Source organism: Gossypium arboreum, chromosome 1 (assembly GCF_025698485.1).
Source record: "Gossypium arboreum isolate Shixiya-1 chromosome 1, ASM2569848v2, whole genome shotgun sequence".
In the NCBI taxonomy this organism is placed as follows: Eukaryota; Viridiplantae; Streptophyta; class Magnoliopsida; order Malvales; family Malvaceae; genus Gossypium; species Gossypium arboreum.
This window is the reverse complement of record NC_069070.1, coordinates 3,574,251-3,601,599: the sequence shown is the minus strand read 5'-3', so window position 1 is coordinate 3,601,599 and position 27,349 is coordinate 3,574,251. Positions and strand designations below refer to the sequence as shown.

The window sequence follows — 27,349 nt, the reverse complement described above, 5'->3', positions numbered from 1 at the left end:
TAACAACCCGTTGCATAAAACAATGAAACAAAATAATGAAGTGAAATAATTAGATTCCATAAGCCACTCGGTAAGGTAATACATATTTTCAATCTCATTTACAAAATTAAAAAGGAAAAACAATACTAGAATACATCGATGTATAGGATATGTGGTTGGATTTCTTTTAATTTTATTTTGAAAAAATAAATTAAAATTTTAAAAGATAATTTTTTTTAAGTCTGTTATACTTTTACTTGGTTGGAACACGTGGTAATATAAGAAGTGATCTGAGAACCCTCATAAATGACATTCCACCTCGCACTACTCAATTGATCATCAAATGATTAGTGACTTGCGTGCTTCGAACCTTTTACAAAGACAATCATCTTAGGCCACCAACTAATAGTGGGTCCTCCATTAAGCCATCCGTCATTAGCGGGTGCACTCTTAAACCTAAGAAAACACCACATTTAGGAAAGTGTAACAATTTCGTACAACTTCAGCAAAAGGAATATTAGCAAAAGGAATATTAGAGCAGGCTCCTATTTGACAATAATCAACACAAAAAAAATTTGCCACTTGATCGACTGCACGAGCAGGTCACCGCTCATACTATTCGTGACTTAGCACTATCAAGCATGGGAACTCTCCCCTATATATACCTCAAGTCACGATGAAGAAAGGATCTTTTCCCAGCCTTCAACTATCTTAAATGTCATAAGCCTTCAACTATCTTAAATGTCATAATCTCCTCTCCTCCTCCATTATTTACTTGCTTCGGGTCCCCTTCGCTCATGTGAACTGACCTCTTTATCTCCATCACCATCTTTTATTGTCTCTTCCTTTGTTGTATCATAATATCATTAATTGATGCGGTAAGCATGGATTGAACCATGGCTCCTTCTTCAACTGATACCCCTGCTAACCTAACAAACCTTGAAACAAAGTTTCTTTCAAACCAAACACAGACCCAACTACCTGTTTCAACTCAACCACTTGCATCACTCTCTCAGCCACAAGTCATCAATCTTAACCAAACAACACTATGTTACTCTTAGTCTCCGCCTGGTGTTTCTTCCTCTCTGCTCAAAAATGCTTACCCCATACTACCACTATCCTCCCCCAAGCTGGTGGTTTACTCCACCTCCCCAGGACGTTGCTGCCACCACTCTTGTTGATTAAGTCTCTCAGCACCAAAACCTGGCTCTTAGCAACAAGTCGCGAAGACGCAGAAGAAGATGTGCCGCCTAGAAGCGCAACTCCCTAAGGAACAACAGAAACGCCAACGCCTGCTAGACCTAAAAAATGCCTAGAGTGAGCAGTTGATTGCGGAACTTAAGGCGAGTAGAAACCAGATAGGGAAACCGAAAACCTCAAGATGAGGACAGAGCTCAATTCACCCTCTACAGGCAGCATGACCAAAAGCAACAGAATGAACCACTTGTTGATAATAATCACCTAATTAGTTCCTAAGTCAGAGCCCTCCATGATAATGATACCTCATTGGGAAGAACAAATGCAAGTGCTAAAGATGGAGTTGTTGTAAGAATTCTGAGGGCTTAAAACTAATGAAGCTTGTTGGAGTTATTCCAATGAACCTTCTGTTGCAGAGGTATTAGCCTATTACCTCCTATCGTCCTTTAAATTTCCCAAGGTCCCTTATGGTGGTTTAGGAGACCCAAAAGATCATTTGACCTACTACAACAACCACATGAACATCCTCGGTGCATCCGACAAAATCAAGTGTCAGGCCTTCTTTATGACGCTTACACATACCGCCTGAGAGTGGTATCTATCCCTGCCAAGAGGCTCCATCCTTACCTTCAACCAATTGGCCAATCTGTTCAAGAGCCGATTTTTAGCCAGCAAGACATTGCAACAATCCTTTGTGTACCTCATGTCCATTTTCCATAAGGATGGTCAATCCCTCCGTGATTTTGTGAGACGATTCAATCCAGCCACAATGATCACAGAAGGAGCTTCAAATGATCTAAGTCATCCAGGCCTTCATTACTGGCACAACCCACCAATTCCTCATGTACAACATTGCCAGGAACTTGCCGGACAAGCTCTCCACACTGTATCAAATTGCCTACAGATTTGCTCAGAGTGACAAAATCTAGCAAAATAATGCCTAGCTTTTCGCTCCCATGCACTGGGACTCCTATCCTCCACAGAATCCATCCAGTTCTTGTAGTTACGCGGGACAGTACCGGACTTGCCCTCTAATAGGCAACCACAAAATAGACGATACCATGCAGTACCTCAGGGAGGGCAATGAATTGTCACTACCCTCAATTCCCCGTCACTTGGAACCCATCAGAGATGACAGGGGTGGCCAAGACAAGAGGAACATGGCCCCTTACAACTGTTTTCACACGTACCAAAAACCAAGTAGAACATTAAAGGATACTAGAAAACCCTTTGCTAATGCTTCCGAGACAACACCGTAGCAACTCCAATCATCATTGTTAATTCTACAACGCTCCTGGGAATTGCACTGAGAACTGTATCCATCTAAAAAATGCCATTGAGTCGGTCATCCAATAGGACCACTTGAAGTAGTTTTTGGCCCGAGAGCCACACCTAAGGAACCAGTCTTATAATAGGGAGATAGGACCATCCAACACTCGGAGAGATGACAAGGGCAAACAACCTGTGCAGGGGGTTATTGATGTGCTGATCGAAGATAATGCAGAATGGGCCACTTCCAACTCTAAGCAGAAGGCTCATTTTCGGAGTATCATGTCTGTTGTTGCTCCACTAAAAAGCACAAGGCCTCCTTTTCCTAGCAACTCCAGTTCTCTGAGGCAAACGAGAAATAAAAGTTAGATGCTTAGGGATTCAGCCTTGAAGAAAGCTAGCCCGGGTAACGGCTTCGCCAACCAGCTGATCATAGTGAAAGGATTGATCACTTTTCCAGTGACATTGGGCGGCAATGAGCACATAGTCACAGAGATGGTCGAGTTTCATCAATTTCACATTATTTAAATTGATATAATAATAAATTCAGCACTCCAAAAGCATTCTATCTATTTATATATAAAGCTAATTTCTTTTTTATATTTTCTTCTGAATTTTTTAAATTTTTTAAAATTTATATATATTTCAAATAATTTATAAAATCAGGACTAAATTAATAACATATGTAAACAATGAAAACTTAATTTGTTATTATATAAACTAAAGCTATGTATAATTGACAGAAAACATTAATTATCATGACTAACTATCCTTAGTTGGTCACTTTTACATTTGACAATGATCAAATTGTTTCGTCTGTTTTAAAAGAACCAATTTGCTTAATATCTAAACCAAGAAGAATTGGACATAAGTTTTTGCCTAACTATTGATAATCTATAACTTAAAAAATAAATGTATTTAGGGTAAACTATATTAGTAGTCACTTAACTATGGTTTTTCTATTTTTTCATGTACTCAATTATTTAATTTTGTCTTTTTTTATCACTAACTATTTTGGATTTTTGGATGTCTCCATTTTGGAGACCAAAAAAAGCCAACTTTTTTTTGTCACCCAACTATCTTGGATATTGGATGTTTCCATTTTGGTGACTAAAAAAGACAAAATTGAAGAGTTGGATGACCATTTTGTAACTTTTATGATAAAAAAGAAATTTACTAATCGTTAGGTTACCATTTTGTAAATTTTCATAGTTAAGTGACCAAAAAAGAAAGAAAATCATAGTTGTGTGAGCTCTATTGTAGTTTAACCATTTATTTTATTCATTTAGTGTTAGCTTAATGCATAAATTGGTATTTGAGTTTGACATTTTTTTCCTAATATGGTACCTATGTTATTTTTGGTTCAATATGGTTCCTGTATTTGATAAAAGCTACACATTTTGATACCTGAAGACAACAATGTTAACTTTTAATGTTTAATTTAGGTTTTATAATTAATTTGATGAAAATTCATAATTATTTCATAGTGTTGGCAACTAAATTCCATCAACCTTAAAACCAAAATTAAATCACATCCATCGAGTTATATTTTATAAATTAAACGTAAAATTAAACAATTTCATAATTAATACTAAATTTATTCTATTAAAAATCATGAAAAATTCAAACCTAATATAATATTAGTAATTAACTTTCAATAAATCAACTCTAGAGCCCAAATTAAACATTGAAAAATTAACATTATTACCTGTGGGTACCAAAAGTATATAAATTTTGTCAAATGCAAGTACCAGATTGAACCAAAAAACGAGACAAGTACCACATTAGAAAAATTAATGTTAAATTCGAGTATCAAATGATATATTAAACCTTTCAATTTTAAGTGTAACGTGGATAAACATAAGAGATTACTGTGTGAAGAAACCCCACAAAACAACTCTAAAAAGTTGGTAAAAGATCTCTCTAGTCTCTCTCAAAAAAATTGGAGCAATTTAATCTCTGTTAAATTTGAAATTAAGTAATTAAGAATAATTAATCACGACGTTAATATCTTTTGTCATTTGTACATAATTTTGATTGATATAGCAAAATATTTAACTCTTAATGTTTACAAGCTTTGTAAATTTGGTCATTATTCTAAAAAATTCAACAAATTTAGCCTCAACATTACACAAATGTTGCATCGGGGCATTCAATCAAAAGGGATTAACTTGAGACTAATTGTCCTTAATTGCTCACTTTCGAAATTAAAAGGGATTAACTTGCTCTGATCTTTTATAGGGACCAATTTGCTCAATATCAAAATCAGAAGGGACTGGAGATGTCTTTTTACCAAAACAATTCTGGAGGATTCAATTTTAATGGAAAGTCTTCCTTTCTCACTGAAACTTGTTCTTTCTACACGAAACAAGCATATAACAGTTACACGCTCTAAAATAATGAAATAGAATCACGTTATTTTTTTAATTTTTTAATTCTTTTTAAATTTTCACAGGGAATTCTTGAATTAATTTCCAATCCAGGTTTCGATCAACAGGTATCCTCTTCAATTTTTTTCCTCATTGGAATATGGCTTCCCTATCTTCTTGATTGAATAATGGTTTTCTCTAGGGTTTTTTTAGTAAGCATAAGTTGATTAATTTTTCCCTCTTGTTAGCTCTTGGATTGTTGAGTTATTGATAAATTCTACTGGGTTTTTTCTCAATCTTGTGAAATCTAGTTGTTTGGCTTTAGCTATTGATTTTCTGTTTTTTTTTTTTTTCAATGTAAGATTCTTTTTCTACTATTACACTATCAATTTCAGCTATTTCGATGCCTTTTCTTATTGGATTAATTACTGTTTTAGTGCTTGCTGATGAAGAATAACTGTAGGCAATTCATTCTTGGTTTTTTTTTTTTTTTTATATATTGAATGTACCTATTTGTTATTACCATTATTTCAGCACATGGGTTATTTATGTTGGGGTTTATCACAATCTTGTTTATTTTTCAGTTTAGTTCATTGGTCTATTTGGATTATGTTGTAGTTCTTGATGTGGAATTATAGCAGGACAGTTGAACTGAAAAGGGTTAAGGTCTTTGAACTTGGTTCATGTTGATTTTGGTTTTACATCAACATTCTGCTACTACTGTTGTTCAGAGCCTGCAAACTTTTGTATGTTCAGATGAAGAGTGAAATACCAGCGAGCTTGACTTTGTTTTAGGATCTTATTCATGTTTTCTATCATCAGTGTGCTTGTATATGATAAGTATATGAAAGAAGCCAGGTAATTTTTTATTACTTTCTGTTGGGTTTTACTTTTGTTCTATGAACTTCATGCTGTTGATTTTTTTTCTGGAAATTCCATTAGATAATGGCATTTGTAGATCTGTGAACCACATCAAACTGCCTCTATTTTTGCCTTATTAGTTACAATAGCTTTCATGTTGTCATGTGGAATTTGGGATGCTTATTGTTTACAGAGCTTACTGGATGGATTAATATTCTGTTTATGTCTTCAAAAGTGATTTTAATCTTTTTCTGAACAGATTCTCTCAGCTCGTGATGGTGTTGGATTCTAATGTAATGAGTAACAAGTAGTGTTATATGGGCTGCAGACAGAAGGGAAAGGAATGGGTGGTTGTTGCTGCTGTTGCTCTTCTAGAGGAGTTGAAATAAGTAGTGCACCAGCATATTATTATGTCAGTAAAATTTTCTTCCTATGTCTAATTGTTTTTCTCGATTTTCTGCTTTTAGTTTTTTCAGCCTGACCTTCTTATCCTTACTTCTCACGCTGCAACTAGCTTTGTATGTTTTGAACTCGGTTTCAGCTAATCCTGTCGGTGTAGAGTACTATATATTTTATGAAGTGCCACACTGCAGAATTTCTTGGGTGAATGCATGATGTAGAACAAAATGAGTTTGAAGCAATTGAGAGTATCAAAATGTTTTAAACTCGCTGAAATGTTGGGCCCCTTTATTTTTAATGGATGTCTGGATGGAACTGATTATAAACTTTTTGTCACTCTTATTGAGTTGCTCAAGAATCATGACCTGATCACAAATTCACCATTACTAGTTGCTCATCTGTCATTACCTGCCCGCCTGTACTTAATACTAAAACGGGTCAGAGTTAAACTGTAGAACAACCTGAGGTTAGAAATGAATATCCAGAAGTCCTTGTTGACCTGTCCACTCTCATGCTTATCATTTATTAGGAACTAGTTGATCCCTATGCAAAGTTAACTATATTGAACTAATTGCTTATCATATTGAATGCATTTTCGTTATCTTTGTTTGAGTTGAATTTTCTTCTAACAGTACCCACAAGCCTCAGATGAGCGTGTTCCTTTATCATATCACAATGTTGCTGCCTCTGCCCTCTCAACCGGGCTCCTGGTTAACACAAATTTGGAGGTATCTGTTCCTGATGCTTATAGACCTCCGCCTGCTCCAATGCCATTTGATGCAGTTGTAGAACCTCCTCAGACTCCTTCAGTGATCCAAGGAATTCATAACAGTAAGAGCAATGAAACATTGCAAACGACAAATGTAAATTCCAGTCAAGGAACAGTTGCTGTAAATACTCAAGAGACTTCTATAAAATCCAAGAACACAAAGGAAGACTGCAAAGCACAATCCAATACAGAAATTGAATCATTAAAGGGGCTAGAAGTTGATATTTCAAAACCAGTTAAACCAATTGTATCCACAAAGGAGGAGGAGGAGGATGTTTGTCCCACCTGTTTGGAAGGTATATCTTATCCATACATCATTATCTGCTAACTTCTGTTTTGACTTTCAAGTAGTGAGGTTGCTAAAAGACCCTTTTTTTTGTTCTTTCCTGTTAGAGTACGATGCAGAAAATCCAAAAATTATCTCAAAATGCGGGCATCATTTTCACCTTGCATGTATTCTTGAATGGATGGAAAGAAGTGACACATGTCCTGTCTGTGATAAGGTTTATCTTAAAACTATATTCGTCTCTCATAAGTCAATAGGAATTATTCTTTATAACCTAGCGAAATAACAATCCAATTTTCTTATTATGCAGGAAATGATATTCGCCCTACCCACCAATTAGTTTCCTTCTGCCTGATGGACTCAGCTTTAGCTGCTTGAAGTTTGTTGCAAAGGTTACAACTTGCTAAACTCATCAGAATTTTAGTTTTTACTTTTTCCGTGTTTCATCATGTATTTAGTGGCACTGCTGCAGATTTGGCAATTTTTTAGCTTCAAATTTCTTTTTCTTCATTTCCTTCTTAACAAATGAAAAGAAAAGGAGAAAGAAATGCAGAAAAAGTAAACAAAACCAGGTTTGGTACCATTTTAAAATTTAATATTCTTGGCCTATGTGTTACCCTAAATGTTTAGTTCTGGATGTCATTAGTCTCTACTCTCTACCTTCACCAATGAGCGAGTACCCGAAGATGTATAAAATAGGGAACACACTACTACATGCTGGTTTGTAATGCCTTCTTTGTCCAGAAAATCCTGCTTAGTTGCCCAAAGCAGCACGTTATCTCTCTCTATGTGTCTCTCTCTCACGCACACACATATTTTTCCATGAGCCTGCAATTCGAATCTTGCAAACCGATATCACCTTTCTTTTGTTGAATTGCTCTTGTAAATGGGATTTGGTTTATTTTCATCTATATTTGATCATCATGTGCAATTGTTTTCTGATGGCTGATGTGCTGCTGCTAGTGTCATCATTGAGTTCATTAAATTTCTTAGAATGGTGAGAATTTTATTTGTGCACTGCAATGTGTTTTTCCTTTTATTCTTTTGAAATGAATACACTGATATAGGCATTTTTTGTATTTTACATGACTCATGTACTGCATAAAATGTATGATTTTCACAACAAAGTTTTATCATTACAATTTTATTTAGGGATAAATTTTAAAACTACATATAAACTTTGATCTAATGTGCAATTTGATACATAAGTTTTGATTTGGTGCAATTATACACATGAAAATTTTATTGTGATTCAAATATATACATGAAACTTAAGTACTCATATCAAATGGCATCATATGAGACAATGAATTTTTGACACGTGTTATAGTAAAATGAAGGGACATAAAAAACTTAAGTACTAAATTGAAAAATGAAACTAAATTCATGTACTAAATTGAGAAAGAAACTTAACTATCAAAGTAAAACATTGAAATAAATTCAAGTAATAAATAATATATTAATTGATAAATAAACAATTATTTGTTTCGTATGGTTGAGTTGAACTCCAACATCAACATCTTTTTAAAATTCGATTATTTAATAATTCTATAATAAAATTATTGAATTAATTTGTGTGGTGTAAGACCCTATTTTTTAATAATAATCATAAATTTATTAAAATTTATTACTAATAGAATAATTTTAATTTAATATGCTCGATAATCATACCTAAGATCACGTCACGTTATACATGGTAGTTTAACTTGAGTTTTTATTAAGTTTAAATCATTTTAAATTTATTAATTAAATTTTTGAATAAAATTATTTCAACTTTAGATATTTTTAATTATTTATTTAAATTAATTTAAATATTAATTTTTTAATAAATTATATAAATAAAATAAAATCTAAATAAATAAATATAATTAATATAATTCAAATCCAGATTACAGACGATGAATATTTTGACCATAAAACTATTGTATCGGAAAACACAATTTTCGGTGTTTGCAAGTCCAAACAGAGTACAAAAGGATAACGTGCCGGTTGGGATGAACATCATAATAAATAAGATTGTATATATGCTTTCTCATCCTCATGATCACTTCTTCAATATTATTTAAACTTTTAAATAAGGTGACGTGAAAAGATGCATTCCAATATTTATTTATATATACGAATCAACTTAAATCCTTAAGTAAATTACGATTAATATTTCAATAATTTAATCGTTATATTTTATATTTCATCCAGATAAATTTTGAATATTAATTTTGATATAAATTAAAATTTTAAACAATTTATTTTATATAAAAAAATTAACCGTTAAATATATATTAATATAAATAATATTTTAAATCAATTAAAAAATTACATCCATATTAATTAAAAATATATTTAAAAATTAATAATTAAATTATTAAAATATTAATCATATACCAATTAAAGTGAATACTTCTCATTTATTTATAAATATATATATATAAAAGATATTAAAGAATGTTCAAATACAAGCCATGTGGAATATTGATGCTCCAATCAATGTTATTCCTATCTTTCCCTTCTTCATCTTATCTTAAAATCTTATTTAAATTAAATAATTACTATGCATTTAATTTTTAAATTATTTTAATTGAACCTTCCTATATTGTTTTAATCAGATCTTTTATCACTTTTTTTTTTCTAATTATTCATATTTATTGAAGTCATCAATAAAAGTAAAGAAATATTGAAAATCAACTGTAACTTATATTTTCATTGATCCACTTATATCGTTATGTATTAAGCTCAATAAATTATTAACTAACTCACTTTTATCAGTAGAAAGAATTTTAATCATTTTGCCTAATTTCAAAATCTATTGCCTAAGGTCAATTTTTATACTAGTTTGTATATTCTATGTAAACATTGGTGGAGTTAGTAGGGTGGGTCAGGTGCGAAGCTATAAAATTTTTTTTGGGTCGAAATTAAATTGTATATTTTTACGATAGTAAAAATACAATTTCACCATTTTAATAATATGTATCTTTATCATTTTTAATGATTAAATCAAATTTTTATTATTTTTTGAAGTTCAAAGTGTAAATTTATCATTACTAATTTAAAATTTTATAAATTATAGATGAATCTAAATGGAATTTTTTTTATTTTAGGGGGTTGGGCCCTGTCTGCCCCCATTGGCTCCGCCACTGGGGTGGTTGGTTTAGTCCTTTAAAAAATAGTAAGATTATAAGTTAATATAGTGGTAAAAATGTATTTAACCCCAAACATTTATAATTTACTTTTTGTCCCTCCCGATAAAAAATTCTAGTTTCACCCCTAGATGTAAATTGTGGAGTCGAGTATTGTTTGATAAACTAAAAAATTAAGTGCTGAAAATTTAAGTATTGAATTTAAGTTATAAAATTTGATTGATTATTTTTAAAATTAATTACGGAATATAATTAGGTTATTTGATAAATATAGATTTTAAATTATAAAAATATATTCTACATTTTATCCTCAATTTTTGAACATTTTATCATATTCTAAACAAAAAATAAATTTAAATGTAAAGTTTTCATAGGATAATATAATATTAAAACAAATAAAAATAAATTTGAATTAATTGAAAATATTATCCATTAAGTGATAAGTAGCTATTATCTACTCAATATTTTTCACATTTTTTATTCAAAATTTTACTGAGTTGTTTTAATTTTAGATTATCGAGTATGGATAAATTATTAAATCGTTGAAAATATTAATTTTCTCGATGGTTTATCAAACTAGACTTAAATCTTTATACTCTAATTTGATCATTTTTTTTCTTGATGTACTTTTTGAATTTTAAAATTTTAGTGATGACCTATACTTGTTAGTGGTCAAATTCGATTATTAATCTCATACTATCCGTAATTTGTGAATTTAATCCTATTTACCAATTTATTCATTTTAATTTCAATATTTTTTGAATCTCGAAATTTTAATTATAACTTAAACGGTGGTCATTAAATCTATTATATAAATAAACATGTTATTTTATAAGTATTGTGTGGAAATAGTAAGTTTACATGACATTACATGTGTGATAATATATTTGTTGTATAAGATTTTGAAAATTATTGAATTTAGCAGTTAGTGTTTTGAATTAAAACTGATATTTCAAAATTCAAAAATATAAAAATTAAAACTGACTAAATTAGAGTATAAATACTAAACTCATAACTAGACTTGTTCATGGGTCGGGCTACATGCCCAGGCCCGATGGCCTGCCTGAAATTCGGGAGGGTTTTGGGCAAAGATATTAGGCCCGAAAAATAGGCTTGAGCAAAAAAATTATGCCCATTTAAAATATGGGTCGGGCTCATGCTTGAACATTCAAGGCCTGGGCTCGGCCAAACCGGTTTTAAGTTTATAATATTTTATATTATATTATTTTTATATATTATGTAATTTAGAATACATAAAAAAAATTTATATTAAATATATAATACTACTCTAATGTAAACATTAAAAAAAGATTAAAATGACTATATAAAAAAATTAATAAATAAGAATTATATAAAATTATTAAATATTAAAATAAAATAAAAAATTTTAAAAATAATATGGGCGGGCATGAAATAGCATGAGTTAGGTTTTTGTAAATATTGACTAGTTTGGACAAAAATTTAGGCTCAGATTTTAGACCGAGCCGATCTCGGGCAAGCATAAAGTATGTTAACATTATACTTAAACTTGGCTCGACCCATGAGTACCTCTACCCATAACCTACATATAGTAAAATTTAAGTATTTGAATATCAACAACATTGATAATGATGTCATTTGATATTTATTTTTTTTCTTCATTCTAACTTTTTTCATTTTAATTAATACAAATATTTTCTCATCAAATATCAAATTTTGACATTTTTTTTTAATAATCTAATTACAGGTTCTGATCATGTCTGTTATTTTTGACACAATACCTAAAACTACTCATAGTCCTTACCCAACCTATAAATGGGAGGATAATGCGTTTTAACGCCCTCAAACTCACGTCTGACTGTATTAACAATAATACTTATACCAATCGAACTAATACTCAATCGGCAATACCAAATTTTGACTTAAATTAAAGAAAATAATATTTATGAGGTTTAAATTAAAAGTAAAAATGGTGGAAGAAAATTATGGAGATAACTGAATTTTTAAAGTTATTAATTATTCCAATAATCATAAACAAACAAATAATATGTGAAAGAATATATTAATTTCAAGTCAGGTTCACGTCTTACTTCTCTTCAACATTATTTTTATAACGATGCCGTGTTATGTGAAAGAGAAGAAAATTTAAATAATACCTTTCAAAAGAAAAGAAAAGAAAAACTAACATCCTCTCTAAAAATTCAATATTAGTCCTTATACTTTGTAAAATTACGAATTTAATTCCTCTCTAAACATTATATATATGATGATATGTTTGGCACCCCAGATTTTACAAAATAGTAAAACTTAACTTGATAAATTTAATAGTTATAGTTTGGTGAATTTTGAAAATTTAAAACTTGAAAAACACAGGGACTAAATTGACCAAATTAAAGTACAGTGATTAATAGCAAAATTTAACCAAAATTAAAATAAAAAAATAAAGGGTGAACTACACCCAAAGTCACTAAACTATTAATAAGTTTAAGTTTTGGGTTTGATCACTCAACTTCAAAAAGTTACAAAATGGTCACCAAACTATTAAAAGACTCTAATTTAAGTCATTTGATTATTAAAATCGTTGTTGTATAACCTTCTCTCTTTGCATTACCTGCACCAATCAAAAGCTCACATTCCCTTCTCTACTACAATTCAATTTTTTTCATAAAATAACTTTGAACATCACAAATCTGTTAACCAAAATTCAAACTTCTTTATTCTCTGATCTCTGATACTGATTGTCAGATATACTTAGATATAAGGTATGTTCTTCTACTCGTTGATGGATAACTGATCCATAGTATCGATCCTCAAATCATTACTTGGAACTCGCTAATCGAACTTAAAAAAAAAAGCTTAACAACCCAACGATTTAAGAAAAAAACTTTCAGCTAGTTCAATAACACTTTTGTAACTTTTTAAAGTTGAGTTACTAAAATATAATTTTACTAATAATTTAATGGCATCAGTTGTAATTTACCCATAAAAAAATCAAAATTTGCTTCCTTTCTTCGTTAAAAGAAAAAAATTACTGCATTACGGCGGTGACTACACACATATATATAAATGAAGTCCTGGATTCATTCATTGATGTCTAAACCACTTTTGGGGGTTGCGTTTCTTTGTGAAGAAATCCCATTTCTCTTCTCTTCTCATTTGGTTTCCTCTTTTCTCTAAGAAAAAAAAATGTCTTCTCCAAGCAAACGCCGAGAGATGGACTTGATGAAACTGTAAATCCCCCGTTTTAAAAAAAAATAATCTTCAACAGAAGTTTGTCTTTTTTGTTTTACTTAATTTTTTGGGTTTTTTTATAGGATGATGAGTGATTATAAGGTGGAGATGATCAACGATGGCATGCAAGAATTTTATGTTGAATTCAATGGACCAAAAGATAGTAAATATTATTTCTTTACCCTTTTTCCCCCCTTTTTTTTACATGTTCTGTTATTGTTATTGGGATTTTGAAGTTTTGATGATTTTGATATTTTGAAAAGGATTAACATCTATCACCATCTTCGGTACTTATTGGCTTCTTATATATGAGTTGCCCATTTTGTGTTTATAGTTCATTGAATTTTTCTGAATGATGATGAGGTTTGTTTATAGATTTTTGGTTCTAAATAAGGTTGATTATCATTTTTTTTTAATTATTCATACATGACAGGTCCTTATCATGGTGGTGTGTGGAAGATAAGGGTGGAACTTCCAGATGCTTATCCTTATAAATCTCCATCAATTGGCTTTATAAACAAGATCTACCACCCAAATGTTGATGAAATGTTAGTTTTTGTTTTTGTTTTTTTTTTCTTTTTTGAATGTTAACTTTTTTCCATATTTGTAGTATTAACTTGTATGAAGTAACTGGTTTTTAACACTTTAAAAAAATGTTCTATTTATCATTAAATTGATTTATCAGGTCTGGTTCAGTTTGTTTGGATGTCATTAATCAAACTTGGAGCCCCATGTTTGGTAAATTTCTAAAAAAATTTTGGTTTTCTTCATGGTGCAATTAATAATATACTCTTGGAACTTGACAATCAATTATGTATTTGTTTTTCGCCTTTATGTTCGACTCCAGATTTGGTGAATGTGTTTGAAGTGTTCCTTCCTCAACTTCTTTTATATCCCAATCCATCGGATCCATTGAATGGAGAAGCTGCTGCACTTATGATGCGTGATCGTACATCTTATGAACAAAGAGTGAAAGGTAGCATTTCTGCTCAAGCTTTTATATTTTGTTTGTGTAATTTCTTTTTCATTAGAATTCTTAGCACTAAAGTTAAGGTATTTATTCGGATTTCGTGCTTTAATGAAGCCAATTATGGCCATGTCAATCTTAATGATTTGAGTGCGTAAATTGTTTTATCAAGTGGCATTCAATTACTTCCCTATTTACTTTGTACTCACTAGTGGCCATTTTTTTGAGTTGTCAACAATCTTGAACTTTAGCATCAGTCTAAAATGGGCAACAGTGCAGCACCGACAATTGATTTCATCTTAGTCTAAACCGGTTGTAGTTTTTGTTTCTAAATGCCTTGGCATCACGATATTGTTTTTCACATGTTTTATTCCATTTAGTTGAAAAAGGTTGATATTGGTAGCAGTTCTCGATGTTTGAAGATCACCTGTACTATAGTAACATTTCTTGGTAAAAGTACCATGGAGGCCCCTGTACTAGGAGTCAAATTGCATTTTGCCTCTTCTACTAAAACAAAGAGCAAATTAGTCATTGTACATTAGATCAAATAACAAACTGGCCTTTCTGTTAAAAATTCTATTGATTTCTACTGCAAAAAATTGGTCCTTGTACATCAAAAGGAGGTACAAGTGGCACACAACGTGTAACTGTTTAGTTATTTTGTCAGCTAAGCCAGTTTTTAAAAGTAAAAATGGATGAAACTTTTAATAGAAATGACTAATTTACTCTTTGATCTAATGTACAAGGATTACTTTACCCTTTTTTGAGTAAAGGAGGCAAAATACAATCTGACTCTTAGTACAAGGGCCTCCATAGTACTTTTTCCACATTTCTTTGTTTTGTATTCACAACTCCTTCTTATCTGTTCTCCAGCCATTTGCACCACTTTTTTGACTTGTCCATACATGCCATTTTAAAGGATGCTTATGGACCATTTGCTATTTTGCTTTTCTTTTCGAGTTATCATATCCTTGCTATAAGTGGAAGAAACTTTTGTTCTGTTTCTGTTTCGTGTTTTAAGTTATTTGCAATATCACTTTAGGATAGTCATGATGCAAATTGAAATTTAGGATGCGTTTAATCTCTTTGAACCATGTGGAAAACATTTTACTTCATCTTCTACTGGCTTAGAGGGATGCAGATATGGTGCATAATGTGAGTTAAGTACTCTGGAATTGTAAAGATCATTTCCAATGGTTTGGTTGTCTGTAACTTCATATATGATTGAATTAACTCTTAGTCATAACTATAAGAGGAACAAGAATGAACCCAGCATTGATCAATATAGGAAAAATATTCCTTAAGGGTTTGGAGAGATCCTTTTTTTTTTTCTTTTATATTCATGGCAAACTTGTTATCAATACTTAGAGAGAGAGTTGAAGTTTAAGCTTGTTATCTATTACCATTGGCTGTCCTTTGTTTGCATTTTTGGCTACTTTTCTTATATTGGGTTATAGACTATATGAGATTTCTGACGTATTTGTATTTGGAAATGGGAGATGATGCTTTAATAATAGGCCATTTTCAGTCCAAGTAGATAAATGGTAGCTGGCAATAGATAGACCCACTTGACCTATTTGTTGTGGTCATTCCATTTCACCTACTTTCTCACATTTTTAATACATTAGGACTGACAAACCGTGACAACCGCTTTAAAGGGTTTACCGGCGTTGCAATTCATTGTTCTTTCAAAGCATGATAAGCAAGTTTACTTCTATTGCAACATGCGTCCTTTCAATGTATGGTTTTTGTATTTTTTTGGCATTTCAGAGTATTGTGAGAAGTATGCCAAGCCAGAAGACATTGGAGCAGTCCCTGAAGAGAAGTCCAGTGATGAAGAACTAAGCGATGACGAATATGCTGCCTCGGATGACGAGGAAATAGCTGGAAAAGCTGACCCTTAAGCTGATATGTGCCTTTAGAGAAAAAATTCCCTTATGTTGTACATAATTTAAAACCTGACAAACAACTTGTGGGGGGTTATGGAAAATTCCTGCCCCCCAACCCTCTTTGTGTCTTTATTTTCAATGGATGATGATGTGTAAATAAAAAATCCCACTTGCTGTTTCAACATTTGAAAAATATTCATCCACAGTTTGCAATTTGCATCAAATCAAATTAACTTTAATACATGTGAGAAGCTCATGTTCACACATGAAAATGCAGGTACATCTTTGATCAAATCTTTGCTACATTTTGTTTCCTAGGGAAAAAAGGTCCACGCCTTTCATAATCTGATCTGGTGTGTGGCTACAGATTTCATCTTACACCTCATTGTCTTGTGCACTTTTTTCATATTGATAGTGAAAAACCACTGGCATGGCACTTGGTTTGGACTAGAAATTGTCTGGTTTTGATAAAATGATTGGACTTGGCGGTGGATAAGCAACCCATTACCCTGTATTCTTTTGCAAGTTGGAGGGGTCTTACCGATTTTTATATATTTTGGTAAAGAAAGAGGTCCCCACTTAGAACTGGAGAAATTGAGCGAGTATTGCGGATGTTAGAATTAAATAAAATATTTATTGATTGTTATTATTTCTTTGGGAAACATATATTTTGGTAATTGCACTTGATTTTAAGCTTATATTGACGCGAGTATCAACAATAGTGTGGGTAAAAAGGATGTGGTAGTGTTGGAAGGCCAGTTCATCCTACAGGGCGGAGAGTTGGAAGAAGAAAGTGAACAAAGAAGTAAAGGTGAGTGCTAAGCGTAATATAGAAGCTAGAATGCTTAAAGGTGATCATTTCTTCGTCGTGTTAGATGGCATATACAGTGGAGGTTCTGTAATTGGAGGTGTTGTCATCATTGTGCATGAGAAGGATGTCTTGTCATCATTGCGCATGTGAAGGATGTCTGTCATATAACTCATTCTGTCATTCCTTCTAAGTGGCAGTTCATGGTTGTTACGTTTAGGTGGAATTTGGTGGTCCAAGAGTCATGTTCTCAATAAAATAGCGGGTGCTATGAGGAAAGGGTGGCTTGTTTAGGAAGGTCAGTAGACAAGGCCATCTCGGAGGCAGTTGATAGCTCATCTGCAAGGATGAGCAATTAGGATTCTTCAGAGGAAAACGGAAGGTAGGGTGGAAGTAGGCTTCTCGAGACATTGGTAACCTAGTGACCCTCCAAATGCTAGAGTGGAGGAGTCATTCACGGGAGTCTTTTCAGTCATTTCTCATGTTATCACTAGTCCAAAAGCATGGAGGTATAACAAGTTAAAATTAGTACTTAAAAGTTTCTTTTATTATCTAGTTAGGTACCTAAATTTGACTCAATGTTCAATTTAATACCTAAACTTTTCTTTGATCTGATAAGTACTTGAACTTGGTTTTTTTATTCAAATTAGTACATGAACTTGGCTTCATAGTCCAAATTGGTTCAAATAAGTCATTTATTGCAAGTACTAATTTGGACCAAAAGGTTTAAGTGTCTAATTTGACAAAAATAAACTTTAGGTGCCAAATTGAATCTTAAAGCTAAGTTTAAGTTCCTAATTGGATAAAAAAAAGCCTTAGGTACCAACTTGGGCCTTGAATGTTGGGTTCTGATACCTGGATTTTTAATTGATTATGTTTTGTTAAGGTCAACGAAGTCCTTATAGCTCAGTGGTAGAGCGTCAGTCTTGTAAACTGAAGGTCCGTAGTTCGACCCTGCGTGGGGGCAAATGTCCTTAATAAGGAAATGAAGTCTATTTTTAAGATATTGCAAAAATAATTAAAAAACACAAGTCAGTATCTTAATTATGATTCTTTTTCATTCAACTGGCAATTTTGGAAAGTTTTTAGATAATTCTGATACTGACAAGTGGCACCATTGATTGCTTAACATTTCAAATTTTTAATATTATAATTAGTGGAGTCTATTAGTATTTAACATTTTTAATTACTTTAAATTTTTGTTTTAAATAAATATTATTTTTCCTATATGACAATTCATAGGTTACACCAACATGACTAATTTTGAAATCAAATAATTATATTTACATTATAATTTTACCTAATTTTGTCACTTATAATTACCATTCAACCAATGCATTGTACTTGGTTAACTAAAACATATAGAATTTTTAGTCCTAATTTTAGTTTTTCAATCCTCTAATTGATTAATTTTTATTAGAGATGCTATAAAATAATTTAAACAAAGAAAATACATGTAGTTAATTGAATTAGAATTTTTTTTTTACTTACCAAAATTTCTATCTACAATTACAATAAAAATAATTTTAATTTATTAAATAATAAATTTCAAAAACAAAAGCATATATTAAAGCATGCTACATAAATTAATAAATAAAATCGATTTACCAATCTTTTCTATTACGATTATGAATATCATTACAAATTCCTTAATTTCATACCTTAATTACCGTAATCATATATTTAACTTAAATACTTAATCAATTCTGTTTATAAATAAAATTTTCTACTATGAACAAATTATTTTTACCTTTCTCATTTCTCATCTCTTTCACTCAATTATATATTATCAATCAAATTTACAACCCCTCCAAAAAAATAAATAAATAAATAAAAAGAATAGGCAATATTCTTTGCAAGTCACGACCCAAAGCAGAACATTTCGCAACCCTTTTTGTTATGCTATTAACAATAAATTATTTTTCGTTTCAATAAAGTGTTTATATTTATTTAATTTTTTTTATCAAAATTTTCATTCTTCCTCAAGGTTAATTAAAAGGTAACTTTATTGATTTTAATAATTTTTAATTTATTACATCAAAATATTCGAGAACAATTCGAGTTTCGAGGTAACTTTAGTGTTTTTAAGGTCTAAATTGGATAAAAACAAAGTTTAAGCCGGAATATAAGAACAATTGCCAAGCTTAGGGCTCAATTTGGATAAAATAAAGTTCAGGTCTCAATGTGGTAACAACTACCAAGTTCAGACGCAAATGTGAGAAAAGTTGCGAAAATGAGGACTAAAAAAGTGATTTGACCTTTTTATTTAAAGCTTAGCTATTTAGTTGGGCCCCTTTAATCAAGACCCAACATTATCACAGCCCTAAAACCTCAAAAATTTTGGTCAAACCCATTTAAGCTCTTTTTTTAATCGTCTAATCTTAGATCCTCTTACGTTAAAAACGAACAAATCTAGTCTACTATCAACCAATAATAAAATTACACGTAAATTTTAATTAAATTATTATAGCAAAGTAAAAAAAATAAAAATAGAATAAATAGTAATACTACCTTGTTTGTGTGTCACCAATCAATCTCTTTGGTTCCCACACTTCCAGAAATCCTCTGTTTTTCCTTTCCATCTGATCTATCATTTGGTAAAATCCATTTTCTTCCGATTTTAATCCATTTTTTTGAAGCATATATATATTTCTCAGTTACCAGTTTTATTTATTTTTTATTTACCATTTTCATTGAATTTTCTTGTCCATATTTTTTATGTTTTATCCATATTATGATAACATAATATATTTATCCTTTTATAAGAACCCCCTCTCCTGTTTGTGCTCTGTTTTTCTCTTCTGAGTTGTTTTCTGATTTAGGGTTTTAGCCACTCTGGGTATTTATTATTTCATCTAAAGAAACACTTTTGGGGATTAAAGTTGGTAGTTTATTATTATTACTTTTTTGTCGTAGTTAAAACGGTATATATAGAGGGGGTATTTATTTTGATTTTTTGAATGGCCCGGTTGATTTTTCCTTGCAAAAGTTCGTGTTTGGCAAGGACCAGTCTTTTGGGTTTGATCTCTTCTGCTCCTGTGATTATCCACTGCTCATTTTCTCCTTTATGAATATCTCTTTGTTTGCTTCTATGGTTTTGAGTTTTTTGCCATTGAAAGTCTATGATTAGATTTCAAGATTATGAAATGATGTTGGATAGTTAGGAAATATATATTGTTTTGTTTTGTGGGATTCAGTGACATATTTGTTCTTATGCTCCCCTATAAATTGTAGTGTTTTTTTTTTTTTTTAAATTTTCATCAGAGTGAAGTTTATTTTCTTCAAAACTTAGAAATGAATATCACTTGTACACATTGCACAGCTTCTTTACATGTTGGCTTCTGCATATGCAAATTGTTGTATGCTATGACTGGCAAGAAGGGTGATTGTGAAATTGCCAGTTTTGGCTGGATGGATTGGATTAAATATTTTTCTGTTGTTTACTTTGCTGCTTCAGGTTAAAAGGAGTGTCTGTTCAGTGAAGAGTATATCTGGGTATAGGTGTTTCTCGGCTCTAGAGGTTTGTGCATTTTGTTAGTTATCTAATATAACATACTGGGGTTCCATTTTTTCGGAATAATAATTTTTATCTCGCCATCGTGCATTTATGGCTGAAAGTTTTCTTGCTGTATTTTTTTAGGCCACGCACAGAAGAAATTACAGGTTTCCACATTCTTCGCCTTATGTAAGTTGCTATGTTTTGCATCTAACCATGTTTGCTCTGTTAAACTGAGACATGCTTACATGTATGCTTTTATTGGAAGGCTCATATTTGTATGGTCTTATTAAAGTTTCCATGGATTTCTATCATCAAATATGATGTGGCCTCTTATGGTTACTTCTGTTATTTTGGGTAAATTGTTTCAGAGGACAAGAGAAACCAGCAGAAGGCTGATTTGTTCAGTTGCAACGGAACCTTTACCTAAGCGAGTTGAAGAATCCGAAATGGATGCACCTAAAGAAATCTTTCTTAAGGACTACAAGTCCCCTGACTACTACTTTGACACGGTATAAATTGTAACTAGTTCAATACTCCAGCTAGGGTTCTGAACCTTTTTATATGGCATTTGCTTGTGCTTCCTTGTACTTATGAAAATAGCATTTCAGGTGGATTTGAGATTTTCATTGGGTGAGGAGAAAACAATTGTTGCTTCAAAAATAACTGTGTTCCCCCGTGTTGAAGGTATTGTAATCATTATACTTTGCTCCTAATACTTGAATTATCATTATTAAAATATTTCTCTGTTTTTGACAATGTTGGCAAGAAATTTCATTCTCACTAAGGGGAAATTTACAACTTGGCTCTGTATTTTTCTTCATGAGAATCTAGTTCTTAAAGTTTTATGTTGATAAACACTTTTTTTTTTCATTATTCTTTATGTCATACTAATGTATTTTGTAGAACAGGTTCTTCTGCTCCATTGGTTTTGGATGGGGTAGATCTGAAGCTAATTTCAATCAAGGTTGATGGCAAGGAACTGAAGGTATATCGTTTATTACATTTCTCAAAGTAGGCTTCGTGGCCTAATTATTGAAACAGCTCTGAAGATACATTGTTTTATTATGCTCATTTGCCATTGGCAGGAGGGAGATTATCATTTAGACTTACGACATTTGACACTTCCATCACCACCACAAGGCAAATTTACTTTGGAAATTGATACTGAGATACAACCTCAGAACAACACTTCATTGGAGGTGAGGCATTATTGTTATTATTGTTTTGGTTCCGTAATGTGTGGTATTTTTGCCCTAATGCCCATGTTGTAAATTTTAATTTCTCACTCTAGGGGCTCTACAAGTCGTCTGGGAATTTCTGTACACAATGTGAAGCTGAGGGTTTCAGGAAAATTACATTTTATCAAGTAAGATATTGAAACATATATTGGATTTTATTATTTTCTTTTCGATGTGTGAATCTGTTTTATGCCTTGTTGACATGATTACCGTGTGAACAGGACCGTCCTGATATAATGGCGAAATACACATGCCGTATCGAAGCTGATAAGTTACTGTATCCTGTATTGTTATCTAATGGAAATCTCATAGAGCAAGGAACCCTTGAGGCAAGCTTCACCTTTTATGGTAGTCTCTTTTTGTTTATTGGGAGTTGAGACTGTTGCTCATTGTTATTTTTCTGGATTGTTGCAGGGTGGCAAACATTATGCTGTATGGGAAGATCCCTTTAAGAAGCCATGTTACTTGTTTGCCTTAGTAGCTGGCCAATTGGAGAGCAGAGATGACACATTTGTCACCCGCTCTGGCCGAAAAGTGGCTCTAAGGATCTGGACCCCAGCACAAGATGTACCCAAGACTGCACATGCCATGTATTCACTTAAAGCAGCTATGAAGTGGGATGAAGATGTCCGTCTTTTTATCCTTACATTGTTCTTATTGTGGTATTGAGATTATTTGATCTCTTCATTTAAAATCTTATTCTCTTGTAGGTTTTTGGTCTTGAGTATGACCTGGATCTTTTCAATGTTGTCGCTGTTCCTGATTTCAACATGTAAGATGCATTCTTCTCAAACAAGATTGTTCTTTGCTTTTTTCTTAGTTATATGCAATTTTCATCTCTGTCAATGCCAACCTGCTTTGTTCTTTCCTTACGCAGGGGAGCCATGGAAAACAAGAGTCTGAATGTATGACTTCTGGCTTATCTGGTCAAACCATTTAAATTTATTTACTGTTCATCTTATTGAAGTATGTTTCTATTGCATGCCTTAGATTTTCAATTCAAAGCTTGTTTTGGCTTCTCCTGAAACTGCTTCAGATGCTGATTATGCTGCAATTTTGGGTGTTATTGGTCACGAGGTTTGTTGTGGATATAAATTTTGAGGATGTCCTTTTTCAAATATGTTATTTATGGATTTGATTTGTTCTCATTTGATTTTATTCCTTGCTTTCTTGCAGTATTTTCACAACTGGACTGGCAACAGGTCAGTTTATTTCCCATTTAGGCTCATTGTTGATCTTTACTGTTTAATGATTTGTTTTTCAATTCTGATCTGTCATATATGTCTTCTTCGTCATTACATGATGTTTTAATATATATATTTTATGTTTACTTTGCTGCGGGGTTCATTGATGAAGGTAGTTGAATTATATGTTATTCTGAAGACTTGTTTATCAATGTTAAATCTATTTAAAACTACGAGGATAAACAAAGTTCAGTATAACATCAGCTGAAATACTGCAGAGTGACTTGCCGGGATTGGTTTCAGCTCAGCTTGAAGGAGGGCCTCACTGTGTTCCGTGACCAGGTACTATTCTTCAATTACCAAGATTAAAAATGTAGCCTCATTGCAACATAATCGGGTTGTTGGTTGTAATTAATTTTGTGTTGCTGGTAGGAATTTTCATCTGACATGGGAAGCCGTACAGTGAAGAGGATTGCCGATGTTTCAAAGCTTCGGAATTATCAATTCCCACAGGTTAATTTTTCTTGCACAACTTTGTAGTGACCACATATCCAGTTAAACGAGTGATTATGTTGCAACTACTGGGAAATCTACAAATAGATACTTCAGTGTGTGTGTGACCTACTTAAGTGCTGACTTTCCTCCGATTCCAATTGTTCAGGATGCTGGTCCCATGGCTCATCCGGTTAGGCCATATTCTTACATTAAGGTGTTAAAGCATCTCCATTATTTATTATCATTTTCTTTAAGTTTTCACGTGATTGTTCACTCTTTAAAGTTTTTGCTTCCGAGTTATGTTAACTTTTGCCTGCTTTTTTCCTTTGACAGATGGACAACTTCTACACAGGCAAGTTTTTGTTATATATAGTACAATTTCGTAATTGGTCCATGGATCAGTTTCCTCTTATAGATATAATTCATATACCTTTTTAATGTGAACGTTTGTTTTTGTCACGTGATCTTGTTTTATTTGAATCAAACATGGGGTTATCAACAACTGCAGTGACGGTAAGCCCTAGCTACTTGCATTTGCATATTTTTTCTTGTTTACTGTTTTATTTGACGAGGCATCTAATTTTTCTACTTTTTTTCTTGGTCTTTTTGTTTTCTTTTCCACAGGTTTATGAAAAGGTTTGAAAATCTTAACCAGATTCTCTCTTGTTTATGACTCTGTATTTGCGGTAAAGAGCTATGTTGATGTATCAATGGATTTTACTTATGATTCAACTTTCCAGGGAGCTGAAGTTGTCAGGATGTACAAAACACTCCTAGGAACTCAAGGGTTCCGAAAGGTCAAATTTAAAGAATGTTTGAGTCTCAAATTTAAGTGTATATATATGTAAAGTTGCTTATCCTGGGCAGATTTATTAATATGATTTGTTCATGTTCAGGGTATGGATCTTTACTTTAAAAGGCATGACGGGCAAGCAGTAACTTGCGAAGACTTCTTTGCTGCCATGAAAGATGCAAATGGTGCGGATTTTGCTAACTTCTTGCTATGGTATGGATCAGTCATCTTCTTTTCTTTATTATTATTTAAAGTTACTTCGGTATTTTATAGTTTTGATACTTAATACTTTTGAAACTCTCAGGTATTCACAAGCTGGGACTCCTGTAGTAAAAGTTACTTCATCCTATAATGCTGAGGCCCATACTTTTTCTTTGAAGTTTAGGTATACAAACTTGAATATTGTTGCAAGTAAGAGCATCGATTTTGGCATAAATATCTTGCTGCTGAGTTTTATGCTTGTTTCGGCAATTTCACAGTCAAGAGGTTCCCCCAACTCCTGGGCAACCTGTTAAAGAACCGATGTTCATTCCAGTAGCTGTTGGTCTACTGGATTCAAGTGGAAAGGACATGCCTCTATCTTCCGTGTATCACGATGGGACATTGCAGTCTGTTGCAAGCAACAATCAACCAGTCCTCAGCACTGTTCTTCGAGTAACTAAGGTCATTTGAAAATCCTCTCGTGCTCCATCTTTTATCTCTAGGAACTTACACTTCTTTAGATTGTCTAAACATCTTTGAGAACAAAAGACCATGACTAGAATCAAACCATATTGACACATAGGGGGTTATTAGTTAGCATGACTGTTGCATGTCTTTATGTTCTTCCTGATTTTCTTTTCTTTCGTTGTTTCTGAGCAGAAAGAAGAAGAATTTGTGTTTTGTGATATATTCGAGCGGCCAATTCCATCTCTACTGCGAGGTTATAGTGCTCCTATCCGTCTTGAATCTGATCTCTCCGACAGTGACCTATTTTTCCTTCTCGCTCATGATTCGGATGAGTTTAATCGGTTGGTCTTTCTGAAAGCATGAATACTTGTTATCTAATAATCGAGGATTATATTAGATTTGTTCATTTGATTTTTTTTTTTTTTATAGCTGGGAGTCCGGACAGGTGCTGGCAAGGAAGCTCATGCTCAGCTTAGTTGCTGATTTCCAACAAAGCAAACCATTGACCTTGAATCCCAAATTTGTTCAAGGTCTCAAAAGCATACTTTGTGATCCAATCTTGGATAAGGTATGATGATAGTTCCCTTACTGGAAAATATGAAATCTGTATTGTTTAAATCAGCGAGTGTTGACGTGTGCAATATATGGAAACCAACATACAGTTTATGTTTAACTGCCTCTTGTTATCAGGAATTCATCGCAAAAGCAATAACTCTCCCCGGTGAAGGGGAAATAATGGATCTGATGGAAGTTGCTGATCCTGATGCTGTTTATGCTGTTCGAACCTTCATTAGAAAGGAGCTTGCCTCACAACTAAAATCTGAGTTTTTAAGCACAGTATGCTATATACACTTATATAAACAAATCTTTAGTGCGTATTTTGCAAATGGGCTTGATTTTCTTTGTGCTTCTTGACACTTTTAACAGGTTGAGAACAATAGAAGCTCAGAGGAGTATGTATTTGACCATCCTAATATGGCCCGACGTGCCCTCAAGAATACTGCTCTTGGTTTGTATTTCCTCTAACGTATTTCTGCGCAATTTATGTGTCAAAATTTACATAATCTAATTGTCTTACATTTGTCTACTTCCAGCATATCTTGGTTCCCTTGAAGATTCAGAGATGACGGAGCTTGCACTGCATGAGTACAAGACTGCAACAAATATGACAGACCAATTTGCTGCTTTGTCTGCCATTTCCCAGAAACCAGGTAAAACTCGTGATGACGTTTTGGCCGACTTCTATACCAAGTGGCAACATAACTACCTGGTAAATTTCCACTTCCCCTCTACTGAAAACATAGTTTGAACTTCTTTTCTCATATGTGATAATCTCTTCTTCTTCTTTTTTTCTGTTCTTTGTTAGGTTGTAAACAAATGGTTTGCCCTTCAAGCCATGTCTAACATTCCCGGTAACGTCGAGAATGTTCGCAAACTCTTAAATCATCCAGCATTCGACCTTTGTAATCCAAACAAGGTGATCGATAACTCTTTCTACGCACATGCGTAAGCATATGATGGTGTCTTTTGTCTTCTGCTTAAATGTGGGTTATTTTGTTAATATAGGTTTACTCACTTATCGGAGGATTTTGTGGATCTCCTGTGAATTTCCATGCCAAGGATGGTTCCGGCTACAAGTTCTTGGGTGAAATAGTACTACAACTTGACAAGCTAAATCCTCAGGTTTGTCGTACTCCAACTTCTCTTAGGCCACTTCTCATCTGGATGGCATACACGGTTTCCTTTTGCTATTCTTAAGTAACATTTTACCTTCCGATATTGTAGGTGGCCTCTCGCATGGTGTCAGCCTTCTCAAGGTGGAGGCGTTTCGATGAAAGCCGTCAAACACTAGCCAAGGTAAGTGACCTCTTAGCTGTTTTATCCTATGTAATTGCCTACGATGTTGTTGTGACCAATGTTACAACTTTGTTCCATAATTTGAAAACGAAAATGCAATTTTTCATTATTCTTCTAAACGTATCGATATTTTTTTATTGCGGTGCTCAATCGGGTGGGATTACAACACTAAAAACTTGCATACAATTTTTGCAGCAACAACTGGAGACGATAATGTCTGCCAATGGATTATCAGAGAACGTATTCGAGATTGCTTCAAAGAGCTTAGCTTAGTTTTATAGCTCAGCTGTTTAAATGGTATCAAATAACATTTGCTGCTCTGCTCATTGAGTTATAGACAAAGAAAATAATATTTAAACCAAAATAAAGCTTTTAATTATGTCATAAATTAGAGTTTTTTTGTGTGTGTTTTTAGTATTGTGGAAGTGAGAGTGAAAGGTTTTTTATCTCGAATAATTTCGTTATAGATTATGATCA

The 27,349-nt window shown here is 32.6% G+C and overlaps 3 protein-coding genes and 1 non-coding gene across 6 annotated transcripts; all 4 read left to right on the top strand.

Moving 5' to 3' along the window:
• The first annotated feature begins 4,792 nt into the window (after positions 1-4,792).
• LOC108480619 (probable E3 ubiquitin-protein ligase RHB1A) lies at positions 4,793-7,896 on the top strand. Of its 3 annotated transcripts, XM_017783671.2 has the most exons (6): positions 4,793-4,942; positions 5,571-5,672; positions 5,935-6,087; positions 6,707-7,139; positions 7,237-7,346; positions 7,440-7,896. In XM_017783671.2, exons 3-6 carry the CDS (start codon positions 6,019-6,021, stop codon positions 7,467-7,469), a joined length of 642 nt encoding a protein of 213 aa, XP_017639160.1. In that variant the 5' UTR covers positions 4,793-4,942; positions 5,571-5,672; positions 5,935-6,018; the 3' UTR covers positions 7,470-7,896. The 3 variants fall into 3 exon arrangements, with proteins under 3 accessions (XP_017639160.1, XP_052882328.1, XP_017639158.1); XM_053026368.1 differs by lacking the exon at positions 5,571-5,672 and having other exon boundaries at positions 7,249-7,346; XM_017783669.2 differs by lacking the exon at positions 5,571-5,672.
• Positions 7,897-13,297: 5,401 nt separating this feature from the next.
• Positions 13,298-16,601, top strand: LOC108480401 (ubiquitin-conjugating enzyme E2 5-like). The gene is made up of 6 exons (XM_017783392.2): positions 13,298-13,472; positions 13,557-13,636; positions 13,907-14,021; positions 14,159-14,211; positions 14,321-14,449; positions 16,211-16,601. Exons 1-6 carry the CDS (start codon positions 13,429-13,431, stop codon positions 16,342-16,344), a joined length of 555 nt encoding a protein of 184 aa, XP_017638881.1. The 5' UTR covers positions 13,298-13,428; the 3' UTR covers positions 16,345-16,601.
• Positions 16,602-18,032: 1,431 nt separating this feature from the next.
• TRNAT-UGU (transfer RNA threonine (anticodon UGU)) lies at positions 18,033-18,104 on the top strand. The gene has a single exon. It is a non-coding gene; the product is annotated as a tRNA-Thr (tRNA).
• Positions 18,105-20,006: 1,902 nt separating this feature from the next.
• On the top strand, positions 20,007-27,260 carry LOC108483141 (puromycin-sensitive aminopeptidase). Its single transcript, XM_017786365.2, has 33 exons — positions 20,007-20,175; positions 20,595-20,657; positions 20,778-20,822; positions 21,005-21,145; positions 21,245-21,320; positions 21,545-21,621; positions 21,722-21,835; positions 21,928-22,002; positions 22,096-22,203; positions 22,289-22,501; positions 22,585-22,646; positions 22,752-22,779; positions 22,865-22,951; positions 23,051-23,076; positions 23,337-23,400; positions 23,491-23,571; positions 23,720-23,767; positions 23,887-23,905; positions 24,062-24,066; positions 24,178-24,189; positions 24,294-24,350; positions 24,450-24,559; positions 24,651-24,731; positions 24,826-25,009; positions 25,208-25,356; positions 25,445-25,583; positions 25,706-25,852; positions 25,943-26,024; positions 26,110-26,285; positions 26,382-26,492; positions 26,582-26,698; positions 26,801-26,872; positions 27,068-27,260. Exons 1-33 carry the CDS (start codon positions 20,098-20,100, stop codon positions 27,143-27,145), a joined length of 2,925 nt encoding a protein of 974 aa, XP_017641854.1. The 5' UTR covers positions 20,007-20,097; the 3' UTR covers positions 27,146-27,260.
• The last annotated feature ends 89 nt before the right edge of the window (positions 27,261-27,349 follow it).